Genomic DNA, 23,740 nt, shown 5'->3' with positions numbered 1-23,740 from the left:
GTCATCCAAAGTCGTTCGAAGTTGTCCGACGTCGTCTGGAGTTATGCCGACTCATCTAAACTTGCCCTAGTTGTTCGATGTCGTCCTGAGTCGGAGTCGAATCTGATTTTGAATCGGAGTCGCATTCAGTTTTTCAGAGTCGTGGAATCGTACCGGATCCACGACTCTCCGTATTACCCATCACTACTTGCATCGATATGGCAGTTTCACCTTTTCTTTCTATCCCTCACGGGATTCCTTGCCCAAACCGCACCAACCGCCGATGGTCCAACCACGTCCGAAGCACGTATGACCCACTCCGGTGGAGGGAGGACATGCAATTGCATATTAAATATGGCAGGTTGCCTCCGCTCACGTTTGCGGCACTAGCACAGGTCGGTTCCACAGTCAGCTTCAGACTCCCTCGCTCTGTGTGTATCCAATCACGCCTATATCTCTATCGATGGCAAGATCTTAATCCTGGATCGTGTGGCAGCCGCCATCATGTCGATGAGTAATCCAAAACTCGTGCGATCAGTCAGCAAAACAACCGATCATATGCATAATCGGTGACGACACTGCCGTGTGTGTGCAGCGCGATCGGCGCACTTGATGACGTTATTAACTCGCGATGGTGATCGGTCGGTCCGTCGGTTGTTTAGAGGGGAAAGGGACTGCCAGCTCATTCTACACTTCTAAGAACGCGTTAGTGCTTCACCAAACTCTTACATCGGGAAGTGGTTCTTTCACATTAACATGAGTCTGATTCTTAGTCAGAAAAGAAAGAAGAAAACATACATTCCTTTAATTCACTTCTGAACAAAGATCCAAAAACGGGGAGGGGAGTTTTTGTGTTTTATTTCCAGAGAATAGTAGAACATTAGTATGTGACTGCATGTTGTGGGGTCAGTGTGTCTATGTGTCTCAATTCAGTGCTTCTGCAATTGCATATGTGTCTGTGTGTGTGTTTTTGTTATCTGTAATTAATTTCCTCTCTAGCACCACGGTTTCCTGTTTTATCCTTTTTAATTTTTTTTCTCTCCCACCCTTCCCTTCTTACGCATTATCTCTCTCTCTCTATCTCCTCACTCTCTCTCTCTCTCGCAACGAAAGCCTCTCGCTCACTTATCAAATCATCCAATTTAAACTAGCATATATTAAGCATATTATAAAGATGATCGTGTCTCAGAGCTTAACGATAACTCTCACGTCAGAAGAGGCCTGTGCCTTCCCTCCCCTTCTGTTCTTGTTCCTTGCTTCGCTGTACCATTTACATTGTACAGTGTTGGAAATCCCTCAAATAAAGCGTGCCCGGTTTTACTCTTCTGCGTCAGCCTGCCTAAAGGTTAATAAAGGTGCGTTGACTTGCTTAGCGTTTCAACTTGTTTTCCTTCGCGAATTCGTTTCTTTATTAATTCATTATAAGTTATTAAAAATCTATGCTTTGTATCTGTTTGTGATTTCATGTTTATGTTCCCTCGTTCCCTTCGTTTTCCAGTGCTTCTTAGTATTCGCATAGCAGTAGTAGTAGTAGTAGTAGTAGTAATCCTATCCTATAGCTTACAGTTACATATACATACACATATAAAGGTTGGTGTGTGAATTATTCTGTTTCCAGTATGTTTGAGTGGGTATTTATTATTGGCAGAAAAATAGATGCATTTCTTGTGAATTCTTTTACAACACTATCATATCCCTAATATATATATGTGCCCCTCTAGCCTTTTTTATACCTAATAATTATCCAGTCCATTCGATACGCTGATTTGACAGTGTGTGTGTGTGTGTGTGTGTGTGTGCTTGCAAAAAGGGAGATTTTTACGTGTCTCAGCAACATATTTTATACGCCGGCAGAGGAAGGAAATCTAATTGCATTGCTTGTCGATCGCGCACCCACCTCCTCCCCGGCATGCTTTTGGCTTCATTGATGGCCATTTTTTGTTTTTTTTTTTGTTTCCGGTTTCCTATATACAATTTTAATATCCACTTCTACGTTTGGATAGATTTTTACCGAAAACACACCTTCGACTCTGTGTGTGTGTGCATATGTTTCTTATCTGACTACAGTTAAACCAAAGATAAAGGTACAGGAGAAAGTTAAAGTCAAAGAATTCAGAGAAAAAAAACTTCATACTATCGATCTTGCATGATCTGATCGATTCTATACTCTTTCTCTCTATGCTACTACTGATCGTAGTCGTAATGGTTGTAATCATCTATGCATAATAATTCGAACAAATTCCTCTAGCACTCTATTAACAAAACAAAACAAAGTTCAGGCGCAGATAATCCGGGACAGATTTATATCTACATTCGTACAAATAAATAACAAATCCAAACAGAGCGCCGAACTTTTGCCGCTCCCCCCTTTTTTACGCCCGTCCGTTCCGTGGGGGGGGGGGAGGAAATGATTTCGTAAAAGAAAAGAAGAAAAAAAATGCCAACAAACCTAACCCCTATAGCGGATAAAAAAATAGTGTATCCGCGTTAAAATGAATAAGAAGAAGCATTTAACAATAATAAATAGCAAATAACATACAAACATAAAGGTACAGCATGGAGTGGTGGTGTAGTGTAAGCATTGTATGAGTATGTTGGGTGTACCATCTATCCCGCGTGCGTCGTATGTGCTGCATGTGTATAGCGTGTATAGTACGTATGCAGGTGTGAGTATAGCGGCGAATTTCGCCAACAGCTCAGCTTCCTCGAGCTTGACCGCAACGATGCGCAAGAGCACCACCGTCAGCATACTGACGAAGGTCGAAAAATAATTCAACAAAGTAAAAGTATTTATAAAATCATGCACATGTCTCGCTGGTGCTCTTGCTGCTGCTGCTGCTGCTGCTGCATGTCGCTTCCGCGAGCCTTGATCGTCCAGCGCGGTTTCCTCAGCAGCGGAAACTCTCCCCCTACTGCGGCGGAAACCCCGTGGGCGACCCGGCTCGCCTGTTTGTAATGCCGTCGGTCCATTATTCGGTGGCAGTAGTGTTGGCGGCGAGGAGAAAATGCACGAACGCGGCCTGAAAACCGTAACCGTACGACGCTCAGTCGTAGCAACGCTTCCATTTGCGACGCCGTTTTCTCCTCTTGCGAACCCACTCTCAAATAATCGGCACCGGCGTCGAGTTGTTGGTCCGTCGCAGTCGTGCCCCGCGTCCCGTCAGCAGGTACGATATGTCCACCACCGGCAGGGCGTTCGGGTTGAGCGTTAGCTTTTGCATCAGCCGTGCCAGTACCTGCTCCAGTCGGTTGCGCTTTTCCGCTAGCGTCTGTGGGGTTTTGCAAAAGGAAAAGAATGGGAAATGTAAACATTATTTTGATGGGACAAGCACTAAGAATGAGGCAGAAAAGGCGGCTTTCTTCTTTGGATCGCCAGTGACCACCATTATTGAAAGAGCGAAAGCAAAGTTATTATTTACACCAGCACAACTAAGAAGCTGGTGATCAATAGTTTGATCTAGAATCCTTTTTAAGAAGCCAATTGTCATTTTTATGTGTAAAAAAGCGTTACTTTATCGAACTATGTTTGTATGAACCTTTGTTCTGGTCGGCTTTGCCCCACCCGTCGGAGGCTGAACCGCGAGGGTACGGTCTGTGTTCAAGCCAGTCTTGGAAATACAGGAGAGAGACAAATAGAGAGAAAGAAAAAAATAACAATCAAGGAAAGGTTGACGCCACGCGTTTCATATAAAAACACAATGGTATGAGCGGGCAATGTAACAGTGGCAGTGGCATGATGATGACTGATTGTGAATGAAGATGATCCTTTAAAAGGATTCAATTACATCGTGAAACCCTTACACATGAGATGAGATGTATGAGATTAAGCGTAATGATTCGTGCTCGCGCACTGTCTCACAACTTACCTTCGGTGGCGGTGGCAACAGCTGTATGATCGGTGTCATCTTCTTCGAACCACCGGAATGGCTTCCGCCGGCTCCACCGAAACCGGACGACCCGCCGGCAGCGGATCCGGCCGACGTTTGTCCACCACTGCCGTCGTCCTTCTTCGAACCCTTCTTTTGCTTGTCCCGTATCGACAGTAGATGGGCCAGCGAACCAAGATCATGCGGCTGTTGATGTGTAAAAGAGCACAATGAATCAGTGATTTGTCCTTCGCACGTACGCCGCTGCACAGCCGCCACACTCATCATTACTTACCGCAAACGTTTTGGCTATCTTGAGCTTCTGCTCGAACTTGTGGAACGCGTACGATTTCATGCACACCGGGTGCGAGTGGCGCGAAATCTTCGAAAACAGCCGCGCACTCTTGTCGACGCGCAGCTCGCAGATGTACACGTGCGGCTCGGAGCTGTCGACCGGCCGGCCCTTGCAGAACGTGATCGGGTCGAGCACCCAGCACCGGTCCACCACCAGCTCGATCGGTATCACCTCGTACAGCGGCACGCGCATCACCTCGTTCGGGTAGAAGCGGCGCGTCGGCTCGTGGTACGTCTCGTGCGGCCGCAGATAGTGATGCCCGTACACAAAGCGCCGCCCCTCCTTGTCCTTCCACAGGCTTTCCACGCGAAAGATGTCACACTCGCTGTACTCGATCTTGCCGATCGTTTCGTACGTGTGCTTGCGGACCGGCGCGTTCGGGTTCTTCGGATCGGGCGACATCGGGATGTCGCGCAGCACGTACACCGTGTCGGTCTGGCGGATCTGCAGCTTGCCGCGCATCAGCGACACGTAGTACTGGTAGCCCTCCTCCGTGAACTCGTTCAGCGGAATCTCGTAGTTTACCTCGCGCGGATCGCACTTTTCGCACAGATAGTTCTCGACCGCCGGGTCCGCCTTGGTGCACTCGATGTGCTGCCACACGAGACACTTGGAGCACTGGATCATCAAACCCTCGTCCTTGAACAGCCCGCAGATGCAGCGGATAATGTCTTCCGGTTGCTCCTGGCGACGGCCGCGCTTCGGTTTCGGCGGCACCGCATCCTCGGCCGGTTCCTTCTTCGGCACGAACCCGCGCAGCAGCTCGTTTTCCTCGCCGATGTACGCCTGCAGCTTCGGTACCTGCTGCTGCTTGCAGGTGTAGTAGTGCGATTTGAGCGCTTCCGAGGCGATCCCTTCCGGCGAGTTGATGCCGTAGTACTTGATCGCGTTGCTCAGCATGATCAGCAGATCTTCCTCGAACACCTTCGGCATGCGGTACACGCCCTGCTCGATGTTGGTCTCGATCTGCGCCAGATCGATCGGTTTCGGGATGCGCTCGTAGTACAGGGGCGTCTTCTTCTTCGATGGCAACTGCAGTTTGCTGATAAACGGCACTCCTTTATCATCTAAAAAGGGGGAGAAAAGCACCATAAGTCGATTGTATTTCACTCTCTCGCGGCATGCAAGACTTACCTTTCAAGGTGGCAATTTCGGTGCAAATATCCTTTAGCGCCACCGCAATGCGGGCCGTCTTCTCCAGCTCCGGATCGTCCTCGACAAAGGCGAGTCCACGGGTGCGAATGTTGCGCGGACAGCGCAAGGCGGAGATTTGCGACGCAAGCGACGGTTTACACGACCCGCCCGCTGTCTGATCACTTCCCGCAGCCGCTCCCTGGCCACCGCTCTCGGTCGCAGCTGCACCCGCTCCACCATTTCCACCGCCGCCGGCCGATGCGAGTGTCGCGGCTCGTTCCTTCTGCCGGCGGATTTTGTTGAGATTGCGCAGCAAAAAGCAATGATGCTCGGCGATCAGTGCCCGCTCCTTGACCGACGGTGGATGGAACGTGGGCAGAGGCGTACCGTTCAGGTGCACAATCGGTTGGTTCTTCTTCGCCTGCCGTTTGCGCGATCGGGCCGCACTCCGTGGACTCAACTCAACCACCAGCGCTCCACTCGCTCCATTGCCACCCGCCGTACCATCTGCTCCGGCCGCTTTGCTCGCATCTGTGTCCGCACCCGCTTCGGAACCATTTCGTTGGCCACCGGTGCCTCCAGGGCCACCAGCGCCGCCACCCGAAGAACCGAGCGGGATCGGTTTGATGCGCTGCGACTTGCCCCCAATCACCCCACGGCACTGTTCCGAGCCACAGCGGCACGGTTGCCCCTCGGAGGGATTGAACAGGCTGAAGTTGTAATCGTAGCAAAGCTCCTCGTTCGGCGGAATGTCACGCATAGCGAAAAGCGCCATCCGGAACAGCCCGTTCACGGACCACTTCTGCATCTCGCAGTTCGGTGCGCAGGAATGGTTGACGAAGCGACAGTCGCTGCCCATCCGATGGCCGTCGATCACCAAACCACCGTCCAGGTTGAGACAGTAGTGGTGCGTGTCGTTCAGGTACATCGTGCGCATGCGCTCCTTAAACTCCCGCTCGGTCACCACCTCGCCGAGGTACTCCATGATGAAGGTGCCCTTGCTGATGCGCTCCCGCGACCGGATGCCCCAGCCCTTCTCCTCCGTCATGAAGCGCTCCAGCCCGGGCGCGTACTCGTGCCGCTGGATGCACGTGTTGCGGCACCGGTCGCCGCACGGGCACTGCTCCGGCACGCACTCCGTGTACACCATCCGGTTGAGGCAGTCGTCCTGGCAGCCGCTGTCCGGTTTGCAGTTGCACTGCGTGTTGTTGTCGGTCGACGGGTTCGCCTTGACGTCGTAGTACACGTTCGTGCGGATCTTGCGATAGTTCCAGCTCGGCACCGAGTTGCGGCCGGGCAGCTTGCCGTTCTCCTGCAGCCACCAGAGATCGTACGGCAGCTGGAAGTCGCGCACCGTACGGCGCAGGAACCGCTCGCAGTAGGCCGGCGGAGGGAGCAGCGTTTCCGGGGGCGTTTTCGGCCCCGAACGGCCTTCCCCGCCCGTCGTACCGTCGTCCTTGTAGCAGTCGGAGAACAGGCCCGCCGTAATGTACTTCTTGCGGGGCAGCTTCTTGCTCGTGCCGGCACCACGACCACCGGCCGCAGCACCACCCATCGCAAGCTCCCGCGCTTCACCGGAAGACGTCGGCGAGGGGGTGTCGGTGAGCCGGAGGAAATCCGACGGTCCCTCGTCCGGTGGGAGCGGATCGTGCTCCAGCTCCTCCGTCGAGCTGGCCGGCTGCAACACGTGGGCCGTTTCCTCCGGATCGACCGGCTCGACGATGGGAGACACGATGGCCGATCGCTTGGACAGATGGGCTGCCGTTTCCGGCGATGGTTCGGCCGAGCCCGGCAGCTCCTTTCGCGGCTTCTTGGTGGGCTTTTCGAGCTGTTGGGCTCGCAGCGTTTCATCGCTTTTGCCGCGCTTCAACCGTGTCGGAATCACGGTTCCCACCGGAGGCGTCGGCGTGACCGACTTGGATGCCGTCACTCTGGTCGCGAGACGAGCACTTTCGATCGGTTCGGCAAGGCCGGGAGGCACCGATTTGCGACCGTCCAGTCGCTGCTTCTTTCTGCCAGCGGTGCGCTCGGCCGCAGCCACCGTCGGGCTGGGCGAGGAGAGCGGAGAGGCGGGCGTACGCTGCATGGACGCTGCCGAAGGGTTGCCAGTGAGGGCGAGCGCCGTCCGAGGCCGTCCACGACCGGGTCCGGCAGTGGCGGTGGGCGAGTTGGGCGTTTCCGTTGCCGTAATGGGTGAGGTTGTGCGCGGCCGGCCCCTCGGTCGGCCGGGTGTCTTCGGCGAGGTGGCAATCGGTTCGATCACCACCGTCGGCGTGATGACCGACTGCATGCGCGAGATGGAGCGCGAATGGAGGCGCTTCAGCAGCGGCATCGAGTCCAGTGACGTGGAGTCTTCGTTGTGCAGTGCGGCAATTCCGCCGGAATGGGGACGCACCGGTGTGCTGGACTGGGACGCTCCCTTTCCGGCCGACTCATGCTCTGCATCGTGTTGGTGGTGGTGGTGCAATTTCTTCACCTCGGACGGATCCAGCGCCACCGAGGAGCTGCGCGTTCGGCGAATGACTCCGGCGGCATCATCCTGCGGCGATGTTTCCGCACTCGTGGCGGGTTCTTTGCCGGCTCGCTTTGCTGCCGAAGGAGGCCTCCCGGGTGGTAGACGGCTGTTTTCCTTGTTTTCCTTAGCCGCGGCACCCTTGGACAGGGTTTCGCTCAGCCGCACAATGTTGGGCAGCTGCTCCGACGCAACCGACACACTCTTGCTACGGTTTCGCTCCTTTGCCGATCGGATTTCCGTGTCCATCGAAGCCTTCTGACGCTTACCGACTGCAGTCTCGGGCAGTGGCTTCGGTGCTTCCTGTCTCTTCTTGCCTTTGCGACCTACTGTGCCGGCCGCAGCTGCCGGCGGTTCGTCTCTGAGTCCTCTCGAGCGATGTGCCGCCAACTGATGCTCCGCTGCCAGTGGGTTTATCACGGACTTACGGCCACGGCCTCCCGTCGCCGGCGGTGTCGTTGCAACGTCGCGAGAACCTCCTCCCGGTAGAGGCAGCTTGCCCTGCAGCTTCTCAAGGCTTACCACGGACAGTCGAGGTCGCCCAACGCCCGTGTGTCGCTCGATAAAGCAGTCCGTCGGTTCGCCCTCCTTCGGTACGCGATCGCACGCCGCATGCTTTCCTGTAGAAGGGTGGTGCTGCTGCTGCCTTTCCTTCATACGCGTCTTTTCCGCCTCGGACGGTACGTGGCGCGTTAGGTTGGACGAATCGAACAGATCCGGCCCGACTTCCGGCTTCAAATCCAGCACCGACAGCCCATCATCCAGAGGGTCATTCTCGGGCAGCTTCTTCTTCTTCTTCTTCACCGTGGGAAAGCCAGTGCGATTGGGCTTTTTGCGCTTTTTCTTCATCAGCAGATGATGGGCGCCGGTTTTGGTGAGCAGCTTCTCCAGCACCTTCTCGGAGGAGGCGGACGCGGTCGAGATGGTCGCCAGCAATGCGCTGCTCGCTCCCAGCCCGGCCGCTTTTCGCTGGGCAGCCGTCAGCACCTGCAGTTCCTCCGATTCCAGCTTGGTGGCCACATTGCCCGAGGAGCCAGAGGAGGAGGACCCAATGGCACCGGCGGCAGCAGCAACGTCTTTGCCACCCAAGCGAGGCGAATCGAGCATTTCAACCTTTGCGATAAGCGACGGTATGGAGGAGGGTGGCGGTATCACCAGCTCCAGATCGACCGTTGGCTCAAACACTCCTGGCGGTGGTCCGGCAGACGAGGCGGAGTACGCACCAGAAGAGGCGGCAGGATGCACCGATCCGGACGATTGTATAACCGATGGCCGTGCCGGTGGCGTTGAACGATGCTGGGGCCCGGCTGAATTTTCACTCGTTGTGCCGGGTTGACCGGAAGCTCCCGTTGCTTGCCGCTCCCGACTGACGGTCGAGGACGAAATCGACGATCCTTCCTGCTGGCGATTGGTCTTTTTCTTGCTTCCAGCCACTGGAGGATTCGCTTGTCCAGCAGCATTAGAGGGACTTCCACCAACAGCGCCATCAACAGCCGCCTTTCGACCAGCGGTATGTCCGTCCGACGGAGAGCTTCCTGCATCGCCCACCGTGCCCGACGCTCCACCTCCATTCACGATCGTCAGCGGAGAATCGCTCGACTTAATCTGCAGCTGCAGCTCGGTGTCGGTCGGGACGGGACCGGGTTCGGGGGATTTCAGTAGATGCCGTTTCTTGGGCGTCACCGCCTTGGTGGCTGCACCCGAGATGGAAGACCCAGTCGCTGCCGAGTTGGCCGATGATCTCGCGCCACTCGCAAAGGCGCACGGGTTCAACACGGTATGGCTGCCGGTGAAGCTTGAATTTGCTGACCCGGAACCGGACCCCGTAGCGCCACTCGTAGAACTATTTCCATTATCGACGTTACTTCCAGCGGCAGTAGCGCTACTACCACCAACACCACCACCGTTACCCGCACTACTACCGGTCTTCATTTCATCCACTCCACTGTTGTTGTCACTGTTGTTTCCCTTCTCGCCAGGAGTCAACAGGTAGTGCCGTTTCTTGAGCGGAAGTTTGTGATCGTCCGGGCTCTGCGTTGGGACGGTTTTCTTGTTCCGCCGCTTGCCCGTACCACCACCACCACCGGCTCCGCCACCATTGCCTAGCGCAGCGGCACCTCCACCACCACCGCCCGGTGCATTTGCCCCACCCGCTGTCGAGGGGGAATCCGTCACATGCTCGGAAGCTTTCCGTTTCTTCACCGAGCGCTTCGTTTGGTGTCCCTTGCCCGATGTTGGTGTTGCGGCGGCAGGTGCATTCGTGGCCGTTGCCTCCTCCGGTGGGCTTACTGATCGGCCAGCGCCGGACGATGCTTGGCCAGCTTCATTGTTAACCGTTCCACCCACAATGCGACACATGCCACTGAAGCTTTCGCTCAGCCGATCGATCTCAACGTTCAGCTTCAAATCGAGCCCGGATGAACTGGCCGCACCACCAGCAGCACCACCATTACCACCGCCACCTCCGCTCACCATCTCCGCCGTAGTGCCGGGTGCCACCGACATCGAACGTAGCCGCTTCTTGCGCCGCCTCATCCTGGCCGCCGCATGCCTCGAGCCGGCCGAACGACTGCTGCACCGGCTCATCGTGCTCAGGCGCCGCTGCCGTATCTTGCCGCAGCTGCCAATCACACCGTAGCTCTTGACCGACATCACCTCCAGCCGGTCGCTGGCGCAGCTCTTCCTTCGGCTGCGCTTCGAGCAGACCGACTTGGTGGGCGATGCCTTCGGGATCGTCCCGTCGGCAATGCGCGCCAGCAGATCGACCGAACCGGCAATGCCGCCGAGCGCAAACGAGGACGTGGACTTCTGAAACCGCCGGCTGCACTCCTCCGAGTTCTTGATCACGTTCGCTTTCGAGAGGGGAAGCTTCTTGACCCCCAGCAGCCGGCCGCCTTCCTCCGCGTCGTCCTTGGCGCCATCGTCGGCCGCCGCACCACGCAGCAGAAACGCGGCAAAAGCATTCTTCGGCGCGACGGTCGTGCTGGAGAAGGTGTAGATGGAGGATTTCTTCGCTTCGCTCGACCCGGGCTGCTGCTTGTTGCTGCCACTCATCGACGCAACTACCCGGTCGAAGTTGTTGACCGGCAGCACGGGAGCGGTGCTATTCTTCGGCGCGAGCAGAACGTCCAAACTTCCAAGCGTTTTGCCGGCGGGCAGGGCGGCGGCTGTGGCCGTACTTCCCGTCCCACCCGGTTGCTTTTTCACGCCCGGTGGTCGACCACGCTGGCCCGGTTTCTTCACCAGCGCGGACGACTTTTGCTTCAGCGCGACGGAAGCAGTCGCAGCGACCGAAGGCTTCGTCGGCGGGTCTTTCGGGGCGGGCTGCAGTGGTTTGGTCCGGACGCGGTCACCAAACCGTCGCTTTACCACCAGCTCTGCCTCTTCTTCCTCGTCCTCGTCCTCATCGTCCGAGTCGAGTTTGTTGCTGCCGTGCTTTGCGTGATTCGCTTTCCTTCTCCGATCGATCGTCGTGCTGGAGGGCGGTCTGCCTCGGGGAGCTTTTGCGGCTCCACGCCCTTTTGCGACAGTTTTCGGCGGGGTGGGTTTTCGGGGCGTTCGCGGAAGCTTTGCGTTCGGTTTGGTGGTAGCCACGTTCGCTTTCCTTCCCCTGCCAGACGTTGCTCGCTTCACCTTGTCCGCTCCGCTGCTGCTGTTCGCACCACGATCTACACCGGAATGGTCCGTAAATAAGCTCTCGCGACTCTCCGCGCTGCTGCTGCTCGTACTGCTGCTCGTGCTGCTGCTATCTTCGTCGCTCGTACTACCCAGCGTTAACCCCGCCATGAACATTATTTCCAGCTCGCCAACGCTGGCCGACTTGGTGCTACCACCACCGCCGCCCCCATCGCTCGACGCGTTGTAGTTTTTCCGATCGCTGAGATTGTTGTTGTGATGCTGATGGTCGTGCTGGTTATGGTGCTGCTGCTGCTGCGACTGCTGATGGCTGCCTATTTTCTTGCGCCGTTTTCGCCGCACCTGTTTGCGATGCCGCGTGCTGCAGTCGCTGCGATAGCCGCAGCTCTTCGCCCGCCCGTAGTCGCTGCGGTAGCCTCCCGCCCGGCTGCAGCTGCGCCTCGAGCGAGAGCTAAAGTCCGACTTGTAGCCGGACAGCCGGCTGCGCCCACTGCTCGCTCCAACGCCGCCATAGTCGCTGATGTAGCCGCTCTGCGAGGCAAGCCGCTTGCTGCAGCAGATCGTCGAATGGCCACCGTCGCTCTTGTACCCGCTGAGCCGTGGTTCGTGAAACTTTTTGCTAATATCGATCTTCTGCCAGTGCGGATCGAGCCGATCTTCGGCTTGCTGCTGCGACCGGGCGGCCGGATCGTTCGCAGAGCCTCCCCGTCCGGCGCCGACTGGCTGCTGATGCGCTGCCGTGTCCTTCTTCGGCGGTCTCCCGACGCCCCGTTTCTTCGGCCCCCGGGGAGGATACAGGACGCGCTCGGTAGCGTACGTGTTGCGATCGAGACAGGAGGTGAGCGCGTAGGACGACGCGGCGGCGCCGGACGTTCGGCTTCCGCTCCCGGCGGCTCCCGGTGGCGCGGGTAGGACCGAGTTTGCAGCGTACGCCGCTCCACCGGCCGACAGTATGGCACTCGACGCACTCGAAGCGCTTCCCCGTGCTTCCAGTTTGCTGCGGCGCGATGAGGTGGACGAACTGGTCGCTCCCACCGTCGATCGCAGGTGAGACGCCGACCTCGTTTTATCCGTCTTCGGTGAACCGGTGGAGCTGTGCGTGGACAGAATGCCCGAGTCGGGCGACTCGCTAACGGTCGGAATGGTGACCGACCGGGACGAACCGGTCGGTCGGGCTGCGGGTGGCGGGGCGGGTGCTGCTTGCAAGCTTGACTTTGGAGGACGACCACGACGTTTCGGTGCCGGGGCTGGTACCGGCAGGTCCGTCGTTTTCATGCCCCCGGTGGTAAGCCCATTTACTAGCGGAGTGTTACGGCCCACCGAGGCAGGCGGCAACGTTGAAGGTACGGGAGATTCAGTCTTAATTTTGCGGACATCCAACTCAAATGCTGCCACTCCACCACCGCCACCACCTCCCGGGCCTGGACCGGCGCTTCCTATCGCTGGGTCTGCCCCTTCCTCCATGGAGGAAGAGGAAGACGACGAGGACGAGCCTGACGACGATGAGGACGAGGAGGATGAGGATGGCGAACCACCTCCACCACCACCACCACCGGCACTGTTGGCAGCCGATCCGCTCACACCCGCCGGCATCGCTCCCGCGCCGCCGCCACCAACCGTGCCAAGCATTTGCGTCTTTACGACGAAATCCCGCAACAGGCTGGACGTGTACTGTTGCGTCGGGGCGGACAACCCCCGGATACTTTCGGCATCGGAACCACTTTCCACCCGCCGAATGGCTGCACTGACTAGCGCCGGAAGCTCGTTGTCACTCGAGCACGAACCGCCCTCGGCCGTCAGCCCACCGTCCCCGGCCGACGACATGCCACCGCCGAGTGTCGGTGGAAACGCACCGTGCTGTTTGGCCGGTGTGGACGTGGAGAGGGGTGGCCGGTTTAGCAGCAGCCCCCCTGCACTGCCATCGGTCAAGGTTAGCAGACCATTGCCGTCCTTGCCGCTGCCCTTCGTCGACTGTAAGCTCTTCGCTTTCGTTCGCATTGCCGCGAATGCTTTGCCGTCCTCGTCTGAGGAGCTCGAGTCGGACGAGGTGAACTCGTTTGTCCGGTTCGCCGTACCGCTCTTGCTCCCGCTGCGCCCGCTGGGCAGATCTTCCTCGTCCTCCTCATCGCTACTGCTGGATGTAGCGGTTCGGCTGGCCTGGAGTGAAAAGAAAGGAAGAGGAATTATTTTAACCATCGATTGGAAAGTACATTTAAAGTATACAAATGTGCGTTTTTAATGTTTAATGTGCGTTAGGACCACCTTAACCGAAATTATCACAACTCATAAAGGTTATTCTAGGCAACAAATGTTGAGAGAAAAACCACATTTTATCATTTGCATATGTGTCCCCGTTATGTGGTTTTAAAAAGCCTCGCGGTCATTAAATCATCACGTACAAAACCGCTTGCATCCGAATATGAGTTCATCGCACGGTCGTTTGTGGTTTTGAAATGACAGCCACACAAAGGCAAATCAAACATGTTTTATGGCTTTAACTAATAGCGCACTGATTTAAAATTCTATCATGATTGTGTTGAGTTTATCTAAGATTAAATATTTAAAAAAATCACATTAAACAATAACCCAAATCACGTCCTCCAACAGATCCGCAAGAATGCATCTAAGTCTAACAAACTTCTCGATAAACTGCTCCAGTTTTTTCAAGCTTGACCTACTCCCTCCGGTACGCATAAAACCAAAAACATACCTTCTTTCGCTTGAGAATTTTCTGCTTTTTACCAGCTGCGATAGCACTCCCAGACGCGACCGCCGCTGACGCCGCTGTCCTTGCATGGCGTCCCCCACCCACCGCTTGCTTCGCCTTATCGTCCTGCTGCTGCTGATGATGATTGCTGTTGTCGCCAGCGGTACTGCTCGTGTCGCTATCGCTGTTGCTCGTGCAGGACGAGAAGGACGAGCTGGCCGAACTGGAATCACTTTCACTGACGCTTTTCTTCGTGCGACCCGCACTGCTGCCATCGTTGCCCGATGACGACCGACGCTTCCTAGCCTTGGTGTGCATCGTTCTGCCCCGCTCTTCCCGTTTGTCGTCGGGCAGCATTCTACTGCCCTGCTTGCGCGAGGCAGCCGTTGCCGTTAACGCTTTGCTACCACCGCCTTCGCTCGACACGCGCTGCTGGGCGGTTGAAAGTGGAGGTGCTCTAGCGCGAGTTGAACTCGCCTCCACCGCCGCCACCATGGCACTCTTTGCTGCATTGGATCCTTTCTTCGTGGTACCGTCCTTGAACGAATCCACTTTCGTGGAGGATCCGGCGGGCGATGCGCGTTCGCCGCCGTGAACGTTTTCCGCATTTTTCTGCCTTCGATCAGCTGCTACTCCGCCACCGGCAGGAAGGCTGTCCTGTTGCATCAGCTGCTGGTGCTGATGGTTGGAACCGAGCGACGCTGTCGGTGAAGGCGTTGGTGTCGCGTTCGATTGGCTTCGAGGAATGGCTATTTTCATTCGAAGTCCGGCACTATCGGAACTGTTGGGGAATGGCAAATCAATGTTATTAGTGTTTGTTTCGTTTACTGATCTTTTTCCGTTTGTCGCCGTACCTCATAACACTAAATTGTTGTGGTTTTTCTGGTGGCACTCCTCCTCCTCCTCCTCCGCCGCTGCTCTGTTTGCTGCTGGTTTTGCTCGTGGACGCCGACGACGAGTCGGAATCGCTCGACGAGTCCGAGCCATCGTCCGAGTCGGAGGACGACGAGGACGATGACGACGACGAGAGCGGCGATTTGGCATTGTCCGCCGGATTGGTGCCAGCCGCGTCTGCTGTATTGCTTTTCACGATGGTCATTTTGCTGGGCGGCTGTGGAAAAATGCTAGTTTTGCGAATAGAATAGAACACACGAGCACTTCGCCACACGAGTGCTTCTCTGTAGCTTGCGCTTATTTCACTTCAATTCACAAGCAGTTCGTGAAAGCTTCACTGTGTTTTTTTAAATTCGTAATAGCTGTTTGCATCTGCAATGAAAGTAAAAACAAAAAACAAATTAATACCTTAGAGTAACCATATCGAAATCTAATTTAGCAATAAATCTCCGACATAATCCCTATTATTTGAAGCGACCCTTTTCCTCCATCCAAACTGCATTACGCTTCGGGCATGATGGATGCTATGTTATGACACCGAGCAATCTGCTAAAGGAAAGTGATCCCTACTCAATGAAAGTTATCTTCCGAAAGCGTTGGAAGTGTTTTCTAAAGATATGTTGTCCTGCACGTTGTGTCCTTTCTTCCGCCCGACCAGCAAGCCCACCGATACTGTGTGCCTCATACATCATACATAATTTCCAGCAACCGCCCATGCGTCTCGTTTGGCAGGTAGCCGGCGGTGGCGGGCCTTCTTTTTCCATGTGTCTGTCCGGCCGACGGCGGTGGTAAAAGGGACCGACCGGGTCGAAGACGGTATCATAAATCTTTTTTTCACCCCCCCGAACGACGAAGAGCGTGGAGAGGCGGCCACGGCACGATAGGTCGTGTGGTGCTCAAGGTCGAGGACCAAGCAGCGAGAGGACCGATGAGAGATATTGTCGAGGATAAGCATTCGTCCTTGGATTACGTCACGTAGCCACCCTCGCTCGAGTTTCTAGGCTAGGCGGCTGGTGGTTGGGCATTCTCGCAGCTGACACAATTGTTACTCAGTTTTGGTTTACAGACACATCTCGTGCCTTCTTCACTGAAGAGCAACGGGTGAACACGTACACAAACTGACGGGTTGTCTTCAGCCACATAACGAAGGGTAGAACATAAATAAATTACATTTAGACAGACCAGCAGAAATTGTCAAATACCGCTGCAACTACACTCTGCCACAAGCACTCGTCCACTCGATTTGTCCCCATTATTCGTCTACGTTATGCTAATACGCACACCAAACGGTGCACTTTCTTTCCACACGATCGTACACAAAAAACCCGTATAAATTCCAAACCCAACTTCTTCAAACCAGTGGGAAACCGGTGGGAAACTATTTGGGTCATAATAACAGTTAAGGGGATTGTGGCTGTGGACGGTGATGACGACACGTTTTGGGGTGAACGATTCCTCTTCTCTCGGGGTTCGGGTTCGGGCTGGCTTGGTAGGGCGCAGTGTGTGCGTGTGCTGTGCTGTGGATGTGAAGGAATGTGGTCACTGTTTGCTTCGTCGGTCGAATTACCATGTTTCAAACGGCAGATAATAAAAAAAGATCTATTTTTAATACACAAATTCGGGTAGTAAAAAAAACGCACGAAACTCTCTAATATATTTGGCGCGGGGAATGTTTATAATACGGGTTACGGATAGTAGGAAAAACATAAACGTACCCGCACATGGAACATCAATCAGTGCCAGCGCACAAACACACTCACTCACACGCACGCACATACACACACACCAACACACACAGCTCTACTGCGTCAGTGTGTAGTAGTGTGCACCGAAGGCGCCTGTTTTGACTGGCGCGTTAGATTTCACCAACACACGCGCACACGCCTGATGACAACACACAGCAAGTACGCACACCACTCTTGGGAGCAACCAAAACATTACCAGCCTTTGCGCGCTTATTTTCTCGCACCGCACACTGACTGACTGACGATTTTACGATCTATTTCACAGCACACTGCGAGAGACACTCGCGATAAAGACAAACACACTGACCGATTTCATGCACGCAAATCCCACCACGATCGATTCCGAACGCGTCTTACGGAGGGCACAGTCTGTATGCCAGCTGCTGCTCTCGCATCAAAACATCGACTGGCGTTCTTCAGCAGACTCCCGATGTGTGTTTACACTTGCTCACACAGAGACACAAATCCCGCTATGATTTTCTTCATTCACGACTTTTTTGTTTAAAGGGTTACCTCCGCCCGGGCTTCGTGGCACTGAGCTGAGATGCGTCGTGCTGCTGCTGCCCCGTCTGCTTCTAACGTTGCGAAACAAAACAAACCACCAACTGGCCCAACACAACTGACATGCACGCACACACACTCGCAACTCCGTCGAACGGAAGGGGGATTCTCTATCTCACGCACACGCGCTCACTCAATCGCGACAAGCGAACGACCCTGCTGCTGCTGCTGCTGCTGCTGCTGCTGCTTGTCGTTTCATCTCGCTCTCGCACACACGCACTCGCGCTCGCACTCGCCAATCTTCTTCCTGCGCTGTAGCTCACTATCTGCCACACACTTTCACCCCGCCGTACTGCTGCAAAAACTGCATCCCAAATTGTGCGTTCGGCCGAGCAGCGCCATAATGCGACTCGCTCACCTGAACTGCATCGCACACACACCCCGCACGGAAATCACGCCCGCCGTAAGGCTTTTTGCTCACGGCGAAATTTACTCCACTCCGCGGACACTTTATTGTAAAATGCACCCGACTGCGGGAGCGACACACTCACACACACGCGCTCACCACCCGTTTCGCTTACGCACGACAGACGACGACAGACGGCATGCAGCTGAACCGTTTATTCTCTCCCCTCCCCCTTGTGTACGTATAAATATCAATTCTAAAATGGCGTCTCACCGTCAAGACGACACCACACTGCTGGCACACACGGGCGAGCGGTAGAACAACATGCGAATTCGATTGCCGCACACTTTGCACGCGCGATTTTCGGTCGATTTCGATGCACTTTTTATGAAGAATGTGGAAAAAACCCCGCTTCTGTATTCAGCACCGTAAGCAGGATTTGGAATTATCTCACCCTCCCGATTGGTGTCGTCAGAGCATCAGAATTATGATGGGACATGTTGTGACGGCGACCCTTCGAACCCCGTTCTGCTCACCACTTTTGCTCACCATATTTCACACGTCTGATTTTTCCGCACAAACAGTAGGCCTAGCGCATCACACCGTCTGTGATGGAATCGGCTTTTTCCATCCCATCCTGCTGACCATTTTCGACGGACCACACTGGTGACGAAGGGCTGTTGTTTCTTCTCCCTTCTTTTTCTTCTTCTTTCTACTCGACCGCTGCCAAAACCACTGTAATCTGTGCTGCTGTGCTGTAACTCTTTACCTTTTCTCAACTCCGCACAAAACTGCACACTCTCGCACGATGCACAATCACTAACCTGCAGTGCTGGGAACGGCTTCGAATGCAGTTTTACGTACGTTCGACCGCTTTTGCTGCACCGATCGCGGTTTTTTCTTTCCCGATTCGCACGGCGCGACTTTCGCGATGGAAAATATTTTTTCTCATTTCCACCGTCAGACTGAGCGCGCAGTCAAACGAGTGCAGCCGATCTCACCAACACCAACGGGACGGGCGCTGTGTGTGCCATACTGTCAGCAGCATACGCGCGCTCTTTCCCTCACACGCGCCAACACATACGCACACACACAGAGGCATACGTACCAACGTACAAGCAGGCTAGAACGCGCAAAATTCGTGACGGACAGGTTAGCTCATTGGTTAGCTGTGTGGCGGTGCACTCGCGCCATATTGAAAGGGACGTTGTAACGGATCCAAGAATAAATTTAAAAAATCACCTGTATCGATTGATTTTCAACGGATTCTTTTGCAAAAATTCAATGGAAATTGTTGTGAAGATTATCTTTTCATTCAATATTTGCCCGGAATCTGATAATGTACAGTTTTCTTTTTCGTAATTCTTTGCGATGTTTTGCGACGTTTTATTAACATCAACGAAAGAGAAAATGCTCCTCAACAATTTGAAATGTGATCATGCTGTTAAGCTATGTAAAATCCCTTTCCTGCGCGATACTCCACCTCTATATTTCTCCACACACGTTCCACAACGGGCAGCACCGGCAACGGTCCCACTTCATCAGTACCGTCCCTTATCGTTGTGATGTTTCCGCGCTGATAGCAGCTTATCTTTGAAGACGGTCGGTCGGTGTGAGTATCTGTCGAATGGAAGTAATTAATACCCAATCACAGTTGCTAGTGACTAGTTTATTGTCGTCGTCTACCTGTCGTGCAGAAGCGACCGATTGCCTTTGATTGATTGAATTTTTAAAGCACACGCCGCAATAATATCCCGTTAATCCTACCCCGAGCTGTGAGTGACACCCCGTCTGACACCTGACCATGTTCCGTCGGCAGGATGGAAATTCCGCCTCCACAAAAACGTCACGCCAGTACGGTTCGGGGAACAATTTCCCACCGGAAATGGGTTACGAAACGACAGCGATTCCGGAGTTTGATAAAAGTAAGCCTCAACAGTTTAGTGCGTGCATCCCATCAACGTCCCTCGTTTGCTTCCAGGGCCAGCTCTAATACACATTCTGCTGCTGAACAAAACGATACGCCTGTTTGTGGTGCTTGCCTTGGCCAGCGTCGTAATACCAGCGTTTGCGTATCTGTTTTTCTTCTCGAAGGAAATAGGCCACGGTGGCAAGCGCGACATCATCGGTACCTGTGGCCATCCGACGCTGTATCACATCCCCTGCGGGTATCCGAGCACCTTGACGCAGGACGAGTGTCACCTGCTGGGCTGTTGCTACACCAGTCTGGCCACCTGCTATCACTCACTTCCGTCCGAGCATCAGTACATCATCGGAAGCGAGTGGAGTGTGGGAGAACCGGCCATTCTGTCCCCTTACAGGCCGGTTACTCCGTACGATAAGGCGGCTTTGCGTGAGGTACGCTTCGATGTCAGCGTTACGGAGGAAACGGGAGGCCGGTTTCGGTTTCTGCTTTCAAAGATAAACACAACCAAAGATGCTCCAATACCCTCGAAAGCCTCCCTCGGACTAGAAACGACCGATCTGCAGGTACAGGTGTACAGTCCTACGTTCTTTATAGAGGTGAAGCGAAAGATCGACCAGGAAGTGATCTTTTCTACGGCCCGTGGACCACTGGTCGTGACGGAGGGCTTTCTCGAGTGGACACTGCACCTCGGTGCGGATATACTGTTTGGGTTGGGTCGGGCTTATCTCGAACCTGGGTCAAAGTATCTACTACTAAACACGCAGAACTCATCCACCGTGCCGATCGTGATGGGTTACAGTAAGTGACTGGGCAAGGGGAGGCTGGATACCAACAGGAAGCCTTGTAAGTAGTAACACAGTGTCCGTGTCTCTCTTCAGATGCAAAGCTGAAACTCTTCAATGGGTTGATATTTAACGCGCCCGGCCTCACCGAGGTGGAAATCGTAGGCTCCCGGCTCATTATCGTACGTGCGCAGTTGGGCGATAGCTTCGATTTGCAGTTTTTGCCCGGACCAACGCCTTCCCTGCTCTATGGGCAAGCGAAGGCTATCCTTCAGAACCAATACACCCCTCCGTACTGGGCGTACGGGGTGCACGTTTGCGATCAGTCGGTGAAGCGCAATCTTACGATCGTGCGACGGAATTTGGAACTCCTGCTCAACGACACGATCATGTTCGATTCCCACTGTCTGCATAACGACATGTTCTGGCTGTCCGATACGATGGTTCTTGATAAGGATACGGAGTCAATGTTGCAGCTTCTGCGAGATGCCGGCAAGAAGTTTGTCCCATCTCTGGTTCTCACCGTAGCTTACGGAGGCAATCCCACCTTCATTGATGCCCGGGAGAGGGCTATACTGCTGCGACACCCGGGGAATCAGCTCGCCTACCAGGGTCGAGTGAGGAACCGGACCGCCGTATACGTGGACTGGCGAACAAGCCGTTCCGCGAATCTTACCGACTGGTTGGACGCACAGTGGCAGCGTGTGCTTAACCTGCAAGCCGATGGGTATGTTCTGGAGGAAGCCAACCCCCGTGACGAGCGCAACAGCACTCTGCCACGTGTAAAGCAACTGATTTACCAACCCGATCAACTGAACGACACTCTGGGAGATCTTTTACCGTGGAACACGCTACTGTCGGACGACTCCCAGCTCGTCCTTTCCCAGCACAACATGATCGGTGTCCGTGCGCTCGATGCGATCCAGCGTAAGATTGACCCATCAAACACGCTGGTTGTAACCTCCGCCTATGACATACACACCCGTGCAGCGAATCTTCCCGCCAACATCTCCACCAGCTGGATTTCGTTGCGCCGTGAGGTGGACCGCTGCATAGGCCTATCGATCGTCGGCATCAGCTTTACCGGCACCCCAATCTGTGGCAATGCACCACTAACCAACGGTTCCAGCGTGTCCGAGGAGCTCTGCATCCGGTGGTACCAGTTCGGCTCACTGTTGCCCCTGCTGCGCGTTGCGGCCGATCGTACACCGAACCAGTTCACCCGGTTCGGACAGCGCATAATGCATGCGGCACTGAGGAGACGGTTCTCGTTGCTCGAGTACCTGAACACTCTGTTATTATTGGAGGACACCCCTTACCTGCGGCCAATGTTCTACCACTACGAGGAGGCAGCCAACTACACGATGGACCTGTGGGAGCAGTTTATGCTCGGTGAGGCGCTGCTGGTCGCGCCGGTACTGCTTCCCCAGATGACACAGATCGCCATCTACTTTCCGGAAACGTTCTACGAGCTTTGGGCGGGCCAGCAGATGCCGGGCAACGATGTGCTCCAGTACGCGGTGGTTGAGTCCGATCTGCCGATGTTCCTGCGCCCCGGGCATCTCGTCCCGATGCGGCACGTTGTGGAGGAGTTGGTGGATCTGGAGAACGGAACGGCGGTGCCACTGACGGCGGAACTGTCCCGCCTGAAGCCCCTGTATCTGGTCGGTGCGTTCGAGTGCAATGTCCGCCGGTGGAGGTGTACGATGGCGGGCCGGGTACTGTTCCTGCCCGGCTTTCGGCTAGACTTTGGCGTCGATCTGGATGAGCGTGTTACGATCAGTGTTAAGGCGGCGGTAACTAGCCCGGAGGCGCAGCAGCTCGCTTGCTCCGATGGTGCCACGCTGAACGTTACCATTGGCAACGTGCAGCTGTATGGGCATCCCAACACGACGCAACCGTTGCTGTTTGACCTTGGCTATGACTTTTGCGCCCAGCCAGACAAGCGGGTGGAGTACGCGAACGAACACCGCAAGGGACCGGTGGAGGATCCGTACGGCGGGGACGACGTTTAACGAGAGACACCCGTCCTGCCGGGCTAAGCGCGAGGCGAAGGATTAGTGTGGGAGGGCGTAAAATTCCTCTGCCGCTTTCTTCCTCCCCAACAGTGCGGTGATTGTTCTTCAAAATTCCTGTACTTGAACGCCGTGCATCCGTGTCCTGTCATCCACACACACAGTCGCGCACGCCCTCACACACAGTTATGGTAATTGGAAATTTTATTATGCATTCAGCGTGCACAATCCACTTCCAGGCTTCATCTTATCTCAAAGTGTACAGTACATACTGTGTATTTCGCACATTTTTTTTCTTCCACTCTTCTCCGGTGATCCGCAGATCCGCTCAGATGTTCTTTTTGTGAGAAAAATATTTAATTGAAACAGCTAGTGGACTTTTTTCTTTTGTTCGCTCGCACGATGCTTCATATTCTGATCCAAACCGCACTTAACCTTAAAGGAGGTCCTTGAACGGACAGGTAGTGCAAAGAGGCGCCCAACATGCAAAGCACTTCCAGGAATGAACGACCATCTATTCGAGTGAAATAAAGTCTTTTTTTTATACTAAACTTGCTGGGGCTTTACTTTTGAATGGCATATGCAAAAAGGCAGCTTTATAGCTGTCGCCCGTTGTATGCGAACTTGAGGTGTGCTGACGGCGTAAGAGCCCCTGCATGTTTTCCAGCAACTGAGGTTCAGGCATTAATCAGGCAGACGAAACACGTTTCATTAAAGCTATATAAATTTTACCGTGGAAGGTTTTTGGAGTAAAATTAACATCACCATTTTGTGATAAGTAGCAGCACCGTCATTGCGTCCAGCGTACGATCGGACACGCATGCATTATTTATGTGAATGGCCTCAGCAGTTTTCCACCAGCTCCCAGGAGACACGGCGTATTATTGACTGACCGTTTGGGCAGAACGTGAACAACACAGTTGTCTTCACGGTTGTGCTGGAACCTTCGTGCTCGGGGTGCTTTATCGGGATTTCGAAATGGACACACATCAAAACCCTGCTCTAAAACGCCCGAGGCGTCCGCACCTTCCAGGGACGCTGAACCGTCACCGTTCGCGGAAAGATACCTACCTTAACCCAAATGAAACCGGGAGCCTTCAGCAATATGGTTCGTTAGCTAATTTATACCGAAGCGTACCGTTACACCCGATATAGGGTTCATAAAAATTTAAATATCTATTCCACTCCCCCAGAACCCCAACGCCCCATCCAACCGCAAAGAAGAAGGCACTGTTGCAATGCAATGCTCATCCCTACGCAAAAGGGGCCAACGGCTGGACA

General features: G+C 54.5%; 2 protein-coding genes across 6 annotated transcripts; one reads left to right on the top strand and one right to left on the bottom strand.

Moving 5' to 3' along the window:
• Positions 1-778: 778 nt before the first annotated feature.
• On the bottom strand, positions 779-18,761 carry LOC120961637 (histone-lysine N-methyltransferase ash1). 5 transcript variants are annotated; one of them, XM_040385525.2, is made up of 8 exons: positions 16,799-18,760; positions 15,044-15,455; positions 14,193-14,970; positions 5,335-13,639; positions 4,141-5,267; positions 3,846-4,052; positions 3,516-3,587; positions 779-3,248 (listed from the first exon to the last, which is right to left on the bottom strand). In XM_040385525.2, exons 2-8 carry the CDS (start codon positions 15,286-15,288, stop codon positions 3,081-3,083), a joined length of 10,902 nt encoding a protein of 3,633 aa, XP_040241459.2. In that variant the 5' UTR covers positions 15,289-15,455; positions 16,799-18,760; the 3' UTR covers positions 779-3,080. The 5 variants fall into 5 exon arrangements, with proteins under 5 accessions (XP_040241459.2, XP_040241460.2, XP_040241462.2 ...); XM_040385526.2 differs by having other exon boundaries at positions 18,285-18,760; XM_040385528.2 differs by having other exon boundaries at positions 18,505-18,760.
• Positions 18,762-19,352: 591 nt separating this feature from the next.
• On the top strand, positions 19,353-23,010 carry LOC120950793 (lysosomal alpha-glucosidase-like). The gene is made up of 3 exons (XM_040369105.2): positions 19,353-19,660; positions 19,717-20,460; positions 20,541-23,010. Exons 1-3 carry the CDS (start codon positions 19,540-19,542, stop codon positions 22,457-22,459), a joined length of 2,784 nt encoding a protein of 927 aa, XP_040225039.2. The 5' UTR covers positions 19,353-19,539; the 3' UTR covers positions 22,460-23,010.
• The last annotated feature ends 730 nt before the right edge of the window (positions 23,011-23,740 follow it).

The sequence above is a fragment of the Anopheles coluzzii genome, chromosome 2 (genome assembly GCF_943734685.1).
Source record: "Anopheles coluzzii chromosome 2, AcolN3, whole genome shotgun sequence".
Taxonomy (NCBI): Eukaryota; Metazoa; Arthropoda; class Insecta; order Diptera; family Culicidae; genus Anopheles; species Anopheles coluzzii.
Note: the sequence above shows the minus strand (reverse complement) of the source record. Positions and strands in the feature narration are given on the sequence as shown.

Bases quoted from the DNA above. Each gene is read 5' to 3' on its own strand.
- LOC120950793 (XM_040369105.2), top strand. From the start codon at position 19,540: ATGTTCCGTCGGCAGGATGGAAATTCCGCCTCCACAAAAACGTCACGC. The intron at 19,661-19,716 runs GTAAGCCTCAAC...GTTTGCTTCCAG, and splicing joins GATTCCGGAGTTTGATAAAA to GGCCAGCTCTAATACACATT. The intron at 20,461-20,540 runs GTAAGTGACTGG...GTCTCTCTTCAG, and splicing joins GCCGATCGTGATGGGTTACA to ATGCAAAGCTGAAACTCTTC.
- LOC120961637 (XM_040385525.2), bottom strand. From the start codon at position 15,288: ATGACCATCGTGAAAAGCAATACAGCAGACGCGGCTGGCACCAATCCG. The intron at 14,971-15,043 runs GTACGGCGACAA...ATTCCCCAACAG, and splicing joins CAACAATTTAGTGTTATGAG to TTCCGATAGTGCCGGACTTC. The intron at 13,640-14,192 runs GTATGTTTTTGG...TTTTCACTCCAG, and splicing joins AAATTCTCAAGCGAAAGAAG to GCCAGCCGAACCGCTACATC.